Raw genomic sequence first — 15,643 nt, forward strand, 5'->3', positions numbered from 1 at the left:
TCTCTAGGGCCACTTCCTTCAGTACCCTGGGATGTAGATTATCAGGCCCTGGGGATTTATCGGCCTTCAGTCCCATCAATTTTCCTAACACCATTTCCCTACAAATACTGATTTCTTTCAGTTCCACCCTTTCATCAGACCCTATGTTCCCCGGCATCTCGGGGAGGTTATTTGTGTCCTCCTTTGTGAAGACAGAACCAAAGTATGTATTTAGTTGGTCTGCCATTTCTTTGTTTCCCATTATAAATTCCCCTGATTCTGACTGCAAGGGACCTACGCTTGACTTCACCAATCTTTTTCTCTTCACACTCGCCTCTGAGTCAGAAGGTTGTGGGTTCAACTCCCACTCCTGGTACTTGAGCACACAAAGCTAGGCTGACACTCCAGTGCAGTGCTGAGGGAGTGCAGCACTGTCGGAGGTGCCATCTTTCGGATGAGACGTTAAACCGAGGCCCTGTCTGCTCTCTCAGGTGGACGTAAAAGATCGCAAAGCGCTATTTCAAGGAAGAGTAGGGGAGTTATCCCTCAATCAACATAACAAAAACAGATTATCTGCTCATTTTCACATTGCTGTTTGTGGGAGCTTGCTGTGCGCAAGTTGGCTGCCGCATTTCCTACATTACAACAGTGACTACACTTCAAAAATACTTCATTGGCTGTAAAGCGCTTTGGGACATTCTGAGGTGTGAAATGGTGCATAAGATAGAAAGGAGGGAGATAGTGGATAAACTAATCAAACTGAGAGAGGATAAAGCCCCCGGTCCAGATGGACTACATCTGTGCATATTAAAAGCAGCAAAGGAAGAGATAGCAGAGGCACTATAACATATATATAATTCATTAAAAAAGGCAACAGTTTCAGAGGACTGGCGGACAGCTGATTTGATTCCTATTCCTAATGTGAAGTCACCAGGCTGTTACCTGGGATGGCAGGAATGACGTATGAGGAGAGATTGTGTCGATTGGGCTTATACTCACTGGAGTTTAGAAGATTGAGAGGGGATCTCATCGAAGCCTATAAAATTCTGTCAGGCCTGGACAGACTAGATGCAGGAAGGATGTTTCGGATGGCCGGGGAGTCCAGAACCAGGGGTCATAGTCTAAGGATAAGGGGTAAGCCATTTAGGACTGAAATGAGGAGGAACTTCTTCACCCAGAGAGTGGTGAACCTGTGGAATTCTCTGCCACAGAGGGCGGTGGAGGCCAACTCATTAAATATATTCAAGAAAGAGTTGGATATATTTCTTAAGGCTAAAGGGATCAAGGGATATGAGGAGAAGGCAGGGACAGGGTACTGAATTTGGATGATCAGCCATGATCTCATTGAATGGCGGAGCAGGCTCGAGGGGCCGAATGGCCTACTCATGCTCCTATCTTCTATGTTTCTATGTTTCTATATTTAAAAAGAGAGATAGAACAGACCAGTTAGTGTAATATCAGTGGTAGGAAAGGTAATGGAATCCTTACTCAGAATAGAAAAACATCTAGAAACCGAAAATATAATAAAGAGAAGTCAGCACGGATTCCAAAAGAGGTCATGCTTCACCAAATTTATAGAATTTTTTGAAGAAATAACAGAAAGAGTAGACAAGGGTAATGTCCAAATACACTTCGATTTTCAAAAGACCTTCGATAAGGTACAGCATAGTAAACTCATGGCTGAGGTCAGAGCATGTGGAGTCAGGGGACAAGTGGCAGAATGGATAGCAAGCTGGCTACAAAACAGGCAACAGAAAGTAGGTGTTAAAGATAGTTACACAGACTGGCAAAAGGTGGGAAGTACTGTTCCACAGGGATTGGTGCTGGGACCATTTGGACTCGGGAATCGGAAGCTCAATTTCAAAAGTTGCGAACAACACCAAATGGGGGATGGGTGTAGTTAATACAAAGGATGATTGTGACAAAACACAAGAGGACGTCAATAAACTTTATAATGGGCACATTAATTTCAACGTAGAGATGGTACACGTTGGTAGGAGGAATAAGGAGCAAAGGGATCTAGGGGTCCAGATACACAAATCACTAAAAGTAGCGACATAGGTTAATGAGGCCATAAAAAATGAAAACAAAGCACTGGGGTTCATTTCTAAACGAATGGAATTGAAAAGCAGAGAAGTTATGTTAAACTTGTATAGAACCTTGGTTAGACTGCACTTGGAGCATTGTGCACAGTTCCAGTCTCCATATTACAAAAAGGATATCGAGGCACTGGAGAAGGTGCAAACAAGGGGCCAGAAATTCGGGTCCAAATGCGTGAGTACGGTCTGGGTACTCACGCATCTGGCCGGTGGAAATGCTGGCGTTCAGCATGCACAGCGCATGCGGGGAACGCCGGCATTTCCAGTCCTCTGAACGAAGGGGTTCAGAGGCACAGCGCGTGCGACTGCACAGGCAGCGCTTGCGCAGTGAACTTCGTCGATTTCATTCATGGATTCAGTGAGGGTAAGTCCTTACAAGTTACACTTGAAAAAAGCATGTGTAAAGTTGTTCCAAGGCTGCGGAGGAAGATATATTTTATCGTGGAGCTTCTGAAAGGCAATATTTTTGTTTGGGAAAGGGAGGGAAGTTATTTTAAGAAATTTTAAGTAAGTTTTAAAGTTTAAATTTTTTTTTTAAAACGGGTTTTCAGAACGGTAGGTAGAAGGAGCAATTGTGGCTGTGTGAATTGAATGTGAAAATGAGTGTTCTAAAATGAGTAATGTAACATTTCCAGCACTTTTAAGAAAGAAACTTTTCATCAGTAATAAGTAATTATGTATGTATGTCCGCATATATTCCTTTACGTATATGTATGTATGTTTTATATTCCTTTACTTATGTGTATGAATGTATGTTTTTAATTATGATTTTCCAATAAGTTACTTTCTCTGAAAGTCATAATTAAATAATATTCATACACATAAGTAAAGGAATATATACATAACACGCAAAGGAATATATACAGACATACATACTTTCAGAAGCTCCACGATAAGAAATATCTTCCTCCGCAGCCTCTGGAGCAACTGTACCCATGCTTTTTTCATGTGTAAGTTGTAAGGACTTGACCTCACTGAAAGCATGAATGAAAGCGGCGAATTTTACTGCGCACGTGCTGCCTGTGCAGTCGCACGCGTTCTGCCTCTGAACCCCTTCGTTCAGAGGACAGGAAATGCCGGTTTTCCCCGCATGCGCTGTGCATGCTGAAAACCGGCATTTCCACCGGCCAGACGTGTAAGTACCCCGACCGTACTCGCGCATTTGGAAGGGAATTACTGGGCCAACATTTTACATGTCAATAAAATGAAAAATTTAACAATTGCACGATTTGCCCCCTCGCATCTGCGACTGAGGGTCCAAGGAGGTGCATTGCGCAAGAGGTCATCATCGTACGTATCCTCACACTGTTCCCTTTCGGGAACTGTATGAAGTGGTGGAAGGATTTATGGCCATGATTAACGCTCATTCCGTGACCGTAACCATCTTTGAACCAGCCATTAGGGTGGTTAGTCCTATGGCGTGAGGGTTTTACGGGCTCCCACAACCCATCTGAGGGGGGGGGGGCCACCCACACCCACGGATGCAAGTATCCCGCTGGATGTCCACCCAGAATTTATAGTTGGAGCTCCGACTCCACTTGCCGGGACTGTCTGGAGTGGGGTTCGAAACCCTACTCCTTCTGGCCCAGCGGCGGGGATGCTTACTGCTACGCAAAAGGCCCACTCCGCACAAAAGGTGACACCCATACGTTTCCTGCGCCTTTTCCCTCCCCGTGACTGGAGCCCTATGCTGCCACTTGAAAGACCAAGCTATCATCTGCCCTTTTTTCGGCGCCTTTGACTTCTCATTACCAATGATGAGCAGGCGCTGCGCCTCCACCTCCTTGAGGAGATTGCTGAGGTCATCATCAGTTCAATTGTGAGTTCTTTTAATGCCGTGAATTATGCTCATTCCAGCCATTTCACGTTGCTAATCGGATTGGGCCTTTGGCATAGCGGTAGGATCCCCGCCGCTGGGCCAGATCAGGGTAGGGTTTCGAACCCCGCTCCAGACAGTCCCGGCAAGTGGAGTCGGAGCTCCGGCTCTAAATTCTGGGTTGACATCCAGTGGGATATTTGCGTCCGTGGGTGTGGGTGGCCCCCCCTCCTTGTATAGCTTGTGGGAGCCCGTAAAACCCTCCCGCCATAGGACTAACCGCCCTAATGGCTGGTTCAAAGATGGTTACGGTCACGGAATGAGCGTTAATCATGGCCATAAATCCTTCCACCACTTCATACAGTTCCCCAAAGGGAACAGTGTGAAGACACGTATGACGACGACATTGCTAAATAAATAAATGGAATTAAAAAAATTCTTTTAGGGCTTTTAAAAGTCTTTAAATTGCTTTAATTCTGTTTAAAACTACTTCAGATTCTTCAAAATAATGTAAACATTTTTAAAAGTTTATAAAAGTTACCAAAATCTTCAAAAAACTTCCAAAAACCTATTTAAACTGCTGCTTTGCATGTAAAAATGCATAGCAGCTTGTCAGAAACATTGTGGGCGTGTCCTGTTAAACTGAGACCTCAAGGGGCGTGTCTCAGTTGCACAGCGCGCTCCAGGCTTCGCGCTGGCTGCACGCCTGGGCGGCGTGACGTCATACGCTGCCCGGGATTCTTCTTTTTCAAAATCGAATTCCAGGCGTCCTTGGAGGTCAACGGCCAGCGCGTCGGGTAAGTGCATATCGGGGCCTTGCACGCGCGGCAAGCCCCCGATCTGAATTTCTGGCCCAAGGTTTACAAGGCTGATACCAGAACTGAGAATTTATAACCATCAGGAAGGATTGAACAGGCTGCGGCTCCTTTCTCCAGGAAAGAGAATGCTGAGAGGTGACTTGATAAAGATCTTTAAAATTATGAAGGAGTTTGATAGGGTAGACATAGAGAAGATGTTTCCACTTGTGGAGGAGTCCAAAGGGAAATCTGGAAGACGAGTTCATGGAATGTATTCGAGACAGTTTCCTAGAACAATACGTCATGGAACCAACCAGGGAACAGGCTATTTTAGATCTTGTTTTGTGTAATGAGACAAGGTTAATTAGTAATGTTATAGTAAAGGATCCGCTAAGGAAGACTGACCATAATATGATAGAATTTCACATTGAGTTTAAAAGTGACATTCTTAAGTCCGACACTAGAGTCTTAAACTTAAACAAAGCCTATTACATAGGTATGGGGGCGAGTTGGCTAAGGTAGATTGGGAAATTAGATTAAAAGGTATGACAGTAAAAAAGCAGTGGCAATCATTTAAAGAGATATTCCAAACTTCTCCATGAATATACATTCCATTGAGAAATAAAAACTCCACTTGAAAAGTGATCCACTGTAATCAGCGCCAAAATTAACAGTCACTTGGATAGGTGTGGATTAAGGAAAGCCAGCACGGATTTGTTAAAGGCAAATCGTGTTTAACTAACTTGATCGAGTTCTTTGATGAGGTAACAGAGAGGGTTGATGATGCACTGCGGTTGATGTGGTGTACATGGACTTCCAAAAGGCGTTCGACAAAGTGCCACATAATAGACTTGCCAGCAAAGCTGAAGCCCATGGAATAAAAGGGACAGTGGCAGCATGGATACAGAATTGGCTAAGTGACAGGAAACAGAGAGCAGTGGTGAACGGTTGTTTTTCAGACTGGAGGAAGGTATACAGTGGTGTTCTCCAGGGGTCGGTTCTAGGACCACTGTTTTTCTTGAAATATATTAATGACTTGGACTTGGCACAGGGCACAATTTCAAAATTTGCAGATGACACAAAACTTGGAAGTATAGTGAACAGTGAGAAGGAGAGTGATAGGACTTCAGGAAGACATAGACAGGCTGGTGAAATGGGCGGACATGTGGCAGATGAAATTTAACGCAGAAAAATGTGAAGTAATACATTTTGTTAGAAAGAATGAGGAGAGGATATATAAACTAAATGGTACAATCCTAAAGGGGGTGCATGAACAGAGAGAGCTGGGAGTATGTGTGCACAAATCGCTGAACGTGGCAGGGCAGGTTGAGAAAGCAGTTAAAAAGGCTTACGGGATCCTGGGCTTCATAAATAGAAACATAGAAGATAGGAGCAGGAGTAGGCCATTCGGCCCTACTCCGCCATTCAACGAGATCATGGCTGATCATCCAAACCCTAGCACCCGGTCCCTACACCGACAGCCATCCCACCCAAGCCCCATCCCCATAACCCCGCAACCCCACGTATTTAATCCCCCCTAACCTAACACTAAGGGCCAATTTTTATCATGGCCAATCAACCTAACCCGCACATCTTTGGACTGTGGGAGGAAACCGGAGCACCCGGAGAAAACCCACGCAAACACAGGGAGAATGTGCAAACTCCACACAGACAGTCACCTGAGGCCGGATTTGAACCCGGGTCCCTGGCGCTGTGAGGCAACAGTGCTAACCACTATGCCACCGAGGTATAGAGTACAGTGTGGAAATTATGATGAACCTGTATAAAACACTGGTTCGGCCCCAACTGGAGTACTGTGTCCAATTCTGGGCACCACACTTTAGGAAGGATGTGAAGGCCTTACAGAAGGTGCAGAAAAGATTTACGAGAATAATTCCAGAAATGAGGGACTTCAGTTACGTTGATAGACTGGAGAAGCTGGGGTTGTTCTCCTTGGAGCAGAGAAGATTGAGAGGAGATTTGATAGAAGTGTTCAAAATCATGAGGGGTCTAGACAGAGTAAAGAGAAACTGTTCCCATTGGCAGAAGGGTCGAGAATCAGAGGACACAGATTTAAGATGATTGGCAAAAGAACCAAAGGCAACGTAAGAAAAAACTTTTTTACTCAGCGAGTGGTTAGGATCTGCAATGCACTGCCTGAAAGGGTGGTGGAGGCAGACTCAATCACGGCTTTCAAAAGGAAGTTGGATAAGTATCTGAAGGAAAGAAATTTGCAGGGCTACGGGGAAAGGGCGGGGGAGTGGGACTAACTGAGGTGCTCTTGCAGAGAGCCGGCACGGGCTCGACGGGCCGAATGGCCTCCTTCCGTGCTGTAACCATTCTATGATTCTATCTGTGGCTAACTAAAGAAGTTCAGGACAGTATTAGATTAAAAGAAGAGGCTTATAATCTTGCAAAGAATAGCAGTAAGCCTGAGGATTGGAAGAGCTTTAGAAACCAGCAAAGAATAACCAAAAAATTGATAAAAAGGGAGAAAATAGAATATGAGAGTAAATTAGCAAGAAATATAAAAACAGATTGTAAGAGCTTCTACAAGTATGTAAAAAGGAAGAGAGTAGCAAAAATAAGCGTTGGTCCCTTAGAGGCTGAGGCAGGAGAAATTATATTGGGGAACAAAGAAATGGCAGAGACTTTAAACAAATATTTTGTATCTGTCTTCACAGTACAATACACAAAAATCATACCATAAATAGTGGGGAACCAAGGGGCTAATGAGAGCGAGGGACTTAAAGTAATTAATAGCAGTAGAGAAAAAGTACTTGAGAAACTAATGGGACTAAAAGCTGACAAATCCCCTGGACCTGATGGCCTACATCCTAGGGTTCTAAAAGAGGTGGCTGCAGAGATAGTGGATGCATTGGTTGTGATCTTCCAAAATTCCCTAGATTCAGGAACGGTTCCAGCAGATTGGAAGGTAGCAAATGTAACCCCGCTATTCAAGAAAGGAGGAAGAGAGAAAACAGGGAACTACAGGCCATAGTCATAGAGTTATACAGCACAGAAAGAGGCCCTTCGGCCCATCGTGTCCACACCGGCCATCAAGCCCCGTCTATTCTAATCCCATTTTCCAGCACTTGGTCCATAGCCTTGTATGCTATGGTGTTTCAAGTGCTCATCCAAATGCTTCTTGAATGTTGTGAGGGTTCCTGCCTCTACCACCCTTTCAGGCAGTGAGTTCCAGATTCCAACCTCCCTCTGGGTGAAAAAGTTTTTCCCCAAATCCCCTCTAAACCTCCTGCCCTTACCTTGAAACAATGCCCCCTGGTTATTGACCCCTCTACTAAGGGGAAAAGTTTCTTTCTATCTATCCTATCTATGCCCCTCATAATTTTGTACACCTCAATCAGGTCCCCCCTCAGCCTTCTCTGCTCTAAGGAAAACAACCCCAGCCTGTCCAGTCTCTCTTCATAGCTGAAGCGCTCCAGCCCAGGTAACATCCTGGTAAATCTCCTCTGCACCCTCTCCAATGCAATCACATCCTTCCTATAGTGTGGCGACCAGAACTGCACACAGTATTCCAGCTGTGGCCTAACTAGCCTTTTGTACAGCTCCATCATAACCTCCCTGCTCTTATATTCTATGCCTCGGCTAATGAAGGCAAGTATCCCATATGCCTTTTTAACCACCTTATCTACCCGTCCTGCTGCCTTCAGGGATCTATGTACATGCACACCAAGGTCCCTCTGATCCTCTGTCCTTCCTAGGATCTTCCCATTCATTGTATATTCCCTTGCCTTGTTAGTCCTCCCAAAATGCATCACCTCACACTTTTCAGGGTTAAATTCCATTTGCCACTGTTCCGCCCATCTGACCAACCTGTCTATATCGTCCTGTAGCCTGAGGCTTCCCTCCTCGCTATTTACCACTCCACCAATTTTCGTGTCATCTGCGAACTTACTGATCATACCTCCTACATTCATATCTAAATCATTAATGTACACTACAAACAGCAAGGGACCCAGCACCGATCCCTGCAGTACATCACTGGACACAGGCTACCAGTCACAGAAACATCCTTCGACCAGCACCCTCTGCCTCCAGCCACTAACCCAATTTTGGATCCAATGTGCCAAATTGCCATGGATCCCATGGGCTCTTACCTTCTTGACCAGTCTCCCATGCGGGACTTTGTCAAAAGCCTTACTGAAGTCCGTGTAGACTACACCAACTGCACTACCCTCATCCACACACCTAGTCACCCCATCGAAAAATTCAATCAAATTGGTTAGACATGATCTCCCCCTGACAAAGCCATGCTGACTATCCTTAATTAATCCTTGCCTCTTCAAGTGGAGGCTAATTCTGTCCCTCAGAATTGTTTCCAATAATTTCCCTACCACTGATGTTAGGCTCACTGGCCTGTAATTCCCTGGTTTATCCCTACTACCCTTCTTGAATAATGGTACTACGTTAGCTGTTCTCCAGTCCTTTGGCACCTCCCCTGTGGCCAGAGAGGTTGTGAAAATTTGTGTCAGAGCCCCTGCAATCTCCTCCCTTGCCTTACACACAGCCTGGGATACTGGGCCTGGAGATTTATCCACTTTTAAGCCTGTTAAAACCGCTAGTACCTCTTCCCTCTCAATACTAATTTGTTCAAGTATTTCACAATCCCCCTGCCTGATTTCTATGCCTACATCGTCCTTCTCCATAGTGAACACAGATGCAAAATATTCATTTAAAACCTCACCTACATATTCCGGCTCTACACACAGATTGCCACTTTGGTCCCTAATGGGCCCTACTCTTTCCCTGGTTATCCTCTTGCCCTTAATATACTTATAAAACACCTCTGGATTTTCCTTTATTTTGCCCGCCAGTGTTTTTTCATGCCCCCTCTTCGCTCTCCTAATTTCTTTTTTAAGTACCGCCCTGCACTTTCTATACTCCTCTAGGGCTTCCACTGTTTTTAGTCCTTTGTATCTGCCAAAAGCCTCCCTTTTTTTCCGAATCCATTCTTGTATATCCCTTGACATCCAGGGTTCCCTGGAGTTGTTGGTTCTACCCTTGACCTTTACGGGAACATGTTGGCGCTGTACTCTCACTATTTCCTTTCTGAATGACTCCCACTGCTCTGATGTGGATTTTCCTACAAGTAGCTGATCCCAGTCCACTTTGGCCAGATCCTGCCTTATCATATTAAAATCGGCCTTCCCCCAATTTAGAACCTTTATTTCCGGTCCATCTTTGTCCTTTTCCATGACTACCTTAAATTTCACCGAATTATGGTCACTGTCCCCAAAATGCTCTCCTACTGACACTTCTACCACTTGCCCGGCTACATTCCCTAGAATTAGGTCCAGTACCGCCCCCTTTCTTGTCGGACTTTCTACATGCTGGCTCAAAAAGCTCTCCTGGATGCACTTTAAGAATTCCGCACCCTCTAAGCCTTTCACACTCTGACTATCCCAGTTAATATTGGGGAAGTTGAAATCCCCTACTATTATTACCTTATTATTTCTACACTTCTCTAAGATTTGCCTACATAATCTGTTCCTCTATCTCCCCCTGACTGTTTGGGGGCCTATAGTACACTCCCAGCAAAGTGCTTGCCCCCTTTTTGTTTTGAAATTCTACCCATATGGCCTCATTAGAGGAACCTGCTAAGATATCATCCCTCCTTACTGCAGTAATTGACTCCTTGATTAATATTGCGACACCCCCTCCTCTTTTACACCACCCTCTGTCTCGCCAGAAGAGTCTATACCCCGGAATATTGAGCTGCCAGTCCTGCCCCTCCCTCAACCATGTCTCTGTGATGACAACAATATCGTACTCCCATGTGTTCATCAACACCTTCAATTCATCTGCCTTACTCGCAAGACTCCTTGCATTAAAATAAATGCCATCCAGCCTTGCCATACTCCCTTGTGTCATTACATATTTGCTCTGCCTTCCAGACTGTCTTGTTTTTTCCTCTATATTTGGCTGTGCATCACCCCCTACTATAGCTCCACTCCGTATCCCATCCCCCTGCCAAGTTAGTTTAAAACCCCCCCCCCAACAGTACTAGCAAACCTCCCCGCAAGGATGTTGGTCCCGTTCTGGTTCAGGTGCAACCCGTCCGACTTGTACAGGTCCCACCTTCCCCAGAAGCAGACCCAGTGATCCAGGAAACTAAAGCCCTCCCTCCTGCACCAACTCTTTAGCCACGCATTCATCTGCTCTATCCTCCTATTCCTATACTCACTAGCACATGGCACCAGGAGTAATCCAGAGATTACAACCTTTGAGGTCCTGCTTTTTAATCTGTTACCTAGCTCCCGAAATTCTTGTTGCAGGACCTCATCCCTCTTTCTACCCATGTCGTTGGTCCCAATGTGAAACACAACCTCTGTCTGTTCGCCCTCCCCCTTCAGAATGCCCTGCAGCCGTTCAGTGACATCCTTGACCCTGGCACCAGGGAGGCAACATACCATCCTGGAGTCACGTCTACGGCCACAGAAACACCTGTCTGCACCCCTCACTATTGAGTCTCCTACCACTATTGCCCTTCCACTCTTATTCCTCCCCCCTTGTGCAGCTGAGCCACCCACAGTGCCGTGAACTTGGCTCTGGCTGCACTTGCCAGAGGAACCGTCACTTTCTGGGTGCCAGTTAGCCTGACATCAGTTGTCACGAAAATGCTGGAATCCATTGTTAAGGAAGTGGTATCAGGGCACTTAGAAAATCATAACATGGTTAGGCAGAGTTTTTATGAAAGGTAAATAGTGTTTAACAAATTTATTAGAGTTTTTCGAGGATGTAACTAGCAGGGTAGATAAAGAGGAACCAGTAGATGCAGTGCATTTGGATTTCCAAAAGGCTTTCGATAAGGTGCCACATAATAGGTTAGTACACAAGATTAGGGCTCATGGGGTTGGGGGTAATGTACTAGCGTGGATAGAGGATTGGTTAACGGACAGAAAACAGAGAGTAGGGATAAACGGATCTTTTTCAGGTTGGCAGGCTGTAACTAGTGGGGTGTCGCAAGGATCAGTGTTGGGGCCTCAGCTATTTGCAATATATGTTAATGACCTAGGTGAAGGGACCGAGTGCAATGTATCCAAGTTTGCTGATGATACAAAGCTAGGTGGAAAAGTTAGCTGTGAGCAGGACACAAAGAGCCTGCAAAGGGATATAGACAGGTTAAGTGAGTGGGCAGTAAGGTGGCAGATGGAGTATAATGTGGGGAAATGTGAGGTTATTCACTTTGGTAGGAAGAATAGAAAAACAGAATATTTTTTAAATAGTGAGAAACTATTAAATGTTGGTGTTCAGAGAGATTTGGGTGTCCTAGTACAAGAAACACAGAGAGTTAGCATGCAGGTACAGCAAGCAATTAGGAAAGCAAATGGCATGTTGGCCTTTATTGCAAGGGGGTTGGAGTATAAGAGTAAGGAAGTCTTGCTACAATTGTACAGGGCCTTGGTGAGACCACGCCTGGAGTACTGTGCACGGTTTGGGTCTCTTTATCTAAGGAAGGATATACTTGCCTTGGAGGCGGTGCAACGAAGGTTCACTAGATTGATTCCTGGGATGAGAGGGTTGTCCTATGAGGAGAGATTGTGTAGAATGGGCCGATACTCTCTGGAGTTTAGAAGAATGAGAGGTGATCTCATTGAAACATACAAGATTCTGAGGGGGAATGACAGGGTAGATGCGGAGAGGTTGTTTCCCCTGGCTGGAGTGTCTAGAACTAGGGGGCATAGTCTCAGGATAAGGGGCCGACCTTTTAAGACTGAGATGAGAAGAAATTTCTTCACTAAGGGTTGTGAATATTTGGAATTCTCTGCTACAAAGGACTGTGGAGACTCAATCGTTGAGTATATTCAAGGCTGAGATGATAGATTTTTGGACTCGAGGAATCCAAGGGATATGGAGACCGGGCGGGAAAGTGGAGATGAAGATCAGCCATGATCTTATTGAATGGTGGAGCAGGCTCGAGGGGCCATCGGACCCACTCCTGCTCCTAATTCTTATGTTCTTAAAACTAGTGGTCATGAATCGAAGATAGTCACTAATAAATCCAATAAGGAATTCAGGAGGACATTCTTTACCCAGAGAGTGGTTAGAATGTGGAACTCGCTTCATTAACCTGGTTTCTCTCTCCACAGATGCTGCCTGACCTGCTGAGTATTTTCTGCTTTTTCTGTTTTTAATTCGCTTCCACATAGAGTGGTTTGAGGTGAATAGCACCGATGCATTTAAGGGGAAGCTAGATAAACCCATGAGGAGGGAAGGAATAGAAGGATATGCTGACGCTGATAGGGTTAGATGAAGAAGCGTGGGAAGAGGGAAGGAAGGAGGGAAGGTGGGAAGGAGGGAAGGAAGACAATGAAGTAAATTTCAAATCTGCTGGCCTGGCTTCCCTTTTCTTTTCAATTTCGAATTCCCGCTCCAGCACTATAGCAGCACTGGATGCCTGGGACGAGCTGGGGATCCTGATCATCTAGGAGCGATATGGCACAAATGACAGGGAATATGCCGGATGTATTTCATTGCGTGCGCACCGAGCCCACAGGCGGCTGTATAACTTGCTGCTCGTCCGCCCGGTGGGAAATTGGAGGGACATCAAACTAGGTGGGCACACGCCAGAGACCCCACCCCATTCCCTGCCCCCACCTGTCTAAATGAGGTTGATACTCTGTGGCAATACAGGCCGTCAGGGGTAGGGGAATGCTCCGCCGATGGGCCATTATCTGTGAGTGAACGGAGATTATAACCCCATATATACGGTAACAGAAAGGAACCTCTAACATGATACATCATCGGCAGAAATCCTTCACTGCTGTCCTGCCAACTCCACAAGTATCTTCCGCACGGGCGATAGTTTGTGTGTGAGGCCAGGCCGGGACAGATTGGTCCCACATTCAGGCTGAGCCTGTGCTCACCCGGTGTCCACACACCAGTGTTTGCCGGCAATCTTTTCACCCTCCAAATCCCAGGTGATCAGTAGTGGCTGAGCCTGCAGTGCGTATCGTGGAGTGGGGGGGGGGCGGGGGGGGCAGGGGTGGGAGGGGGTGGGGGGCGGGGGTGCTGCTCCTGTGCCCCCGATACCCAGGGAGGAGATGTGACTGTCCACATACCTATCTTCATCGCTGCGTACAAGGGCTGGCCTGTGATAATGGGATGGTCCTGTGTCTTCATTCCACAGATGTCAGTCTCTGCCTTGTGTTCCAGTACTAGGAGCCTCACTATACCCAGATGACCTTGCTCACAAGCTGCAGCAAGCATCCAGCTCAGCAGATCCTTGTCGATGCTGGAACCTATAAAAAAACACAACCCTTGTACAGTTATGGAATGGAATGATTGACTCTACACAGGCACAATAAAGTTCATCCACCATTTCACTCTAAAATCATAGAAATTAAAGTACAGCAGGAGGCCATTCAGCCCATTGTGTCTGCCCTGGTGCTAGCCCATCAACTGAAGCTGCCTACTCTATTCCTGCCCTGCTCCTGTATTATATTTCAAACACTTACCTGATTCTCTTTTCATTGACGTTTAATTCTCTGCTCTTTTGGTAAATAGTTCCACGTATGAAAAAATGGCAGTCTCACAACAATCAAACACACTGTGGATCAAAGAGTCACCTTTTTACTCAATTTCTCTTTCAAACAAGCTTGAATTTATATAGCGCCTTTCACGACCTAAGGACATCCCAAAGTGCTTTACAGCCAATTAAGTACTTCTGAAGTGTAGTCACTGTTGTAATGTAGGAAACGTGGCAGCCAATTTGAACACAGCAAGCTCCCACAAACAGCAATGTGATAAACTCCAGGTGATCGGTTTAGTGATGTTGGTTGGGGGATAAATATTTCCAGGACACTGGGGAGAACTCCCCTGCTCTTTTTCGAAATAGTGCCATCTACCTTAGAGGGCAGACAGGGCTTAGTTCAACGTCTCATCTGAAAGGCGGCACCTCCGACAGTGCAGCACTCCCTCAGCACTGCACTTGGAGTCTCAGCTTGGATTATGTGCTCAAGTCTCTGGGGTGGGAATTGAGGCCATAAACCTTCTGACTCAGAGAAGAAAGAGGGAGTGCTCCACAGAGCCACGGCCCACCATATGATGGTCTCCCATGACCACTGAACCCTGTGCTTATTACTTGTTTCCTGCAGATCCATAAACAGTAATTTGAAGTCTTCCCACACCATCTACAATAATATGAAGGGCGTTTTCAGTGAATCAGGGCTTTTAGGTTCTCAGACTACTGATCCAAGGTCAACACCCTCTAAAGTTCTCTCTACACTGTCTCATCAGACACTCCCAGAGCAGGTCTGGCACGGGTTAGACACAGAGTAAAGCTCTTGCTACACTGCCCCATCAAACAATCCCAGGGCAGGTACAGCACGGGTTAGATACAGAGTAAAACTCCCTCTACACTGTCGCATCAAACACTCCCACGGCAGGTACAGCACGGATTAGATACAGAGTAAAGCTTTTGCTACACTGCCCCATCAAACAATCCCAGGGCAGGTACAGCATGGGTTAGATACAGAGTAAAGCTCACTCGACACTGTCCCATCAAACGCTCTCGGGGCAGGTACTGCACGGGTTAGATCCAGAGTAAAGCTCCCTCTACACTGTCACATCAAAAACTCCCAGGGCAGGTACAGCATGGGTTAGATACAAAGTAAAGCTCCCTCTACACTGTCCCATTAAACACTCCCAGGGCAGTTACAGCATGGGTTAGATACAGAGTAAAGCTCCCTCTACACTGTCCCATCAAACACTCCCAGGACATGTACAGCACAGGTTAGATACAGAGTAAAGCTCCCTCTACACTGTCCCATCAAACACTCCCAGGGCAGGTACAGCATGGGTTAGATACAGAGTAAAAATCCCTCTACACTGTCCCATCAAACACTCTCGGGGCAGGTACAGCACGGGTTAGATACAGAGTAAAGCTCCCTCTACAATGTCCCATCAAACACTCCAAGGGCAGGTAC

The 15,643-nt window shown here is 46.0% G+C and overlaps 1 protein-coding gene across 1 annotated transcript in view; it reads right to left on the reverse strand.

The window, feature by feature from the left end:
• Window positions 1–15,643, reverse strand: part of lrrk1 (leucine-rich repeat kinase 1) — a 404,527-nt gene that overhangs the window by 268,987 nt on the left and 119,897 nt on the right. The window contains 1 exon segment of the mRNA XM_085968973.1: window positions 13,778–13,957. Within this exon segment, the coding sequence (XP_085825099.1) occupies window positions 13,778–13,957 (180 nt within the window).

This window comes from Somniosus microcephalus, chromosome 27 (genome assembly GCF_052327205.1).
Source record: "Somniosus microcephalus isolate GS21.2 chromosome 27, FLI_Smic_1.0, whole genome shotgun sequence".
In the NCBI taxonomy this organism is placed as follows: Eukaryota; Metazoa; Chordata; class Chondrichthyes; order Squaliformes; family Somniosidae; genus Somniosus; species Somniosus microcephalus.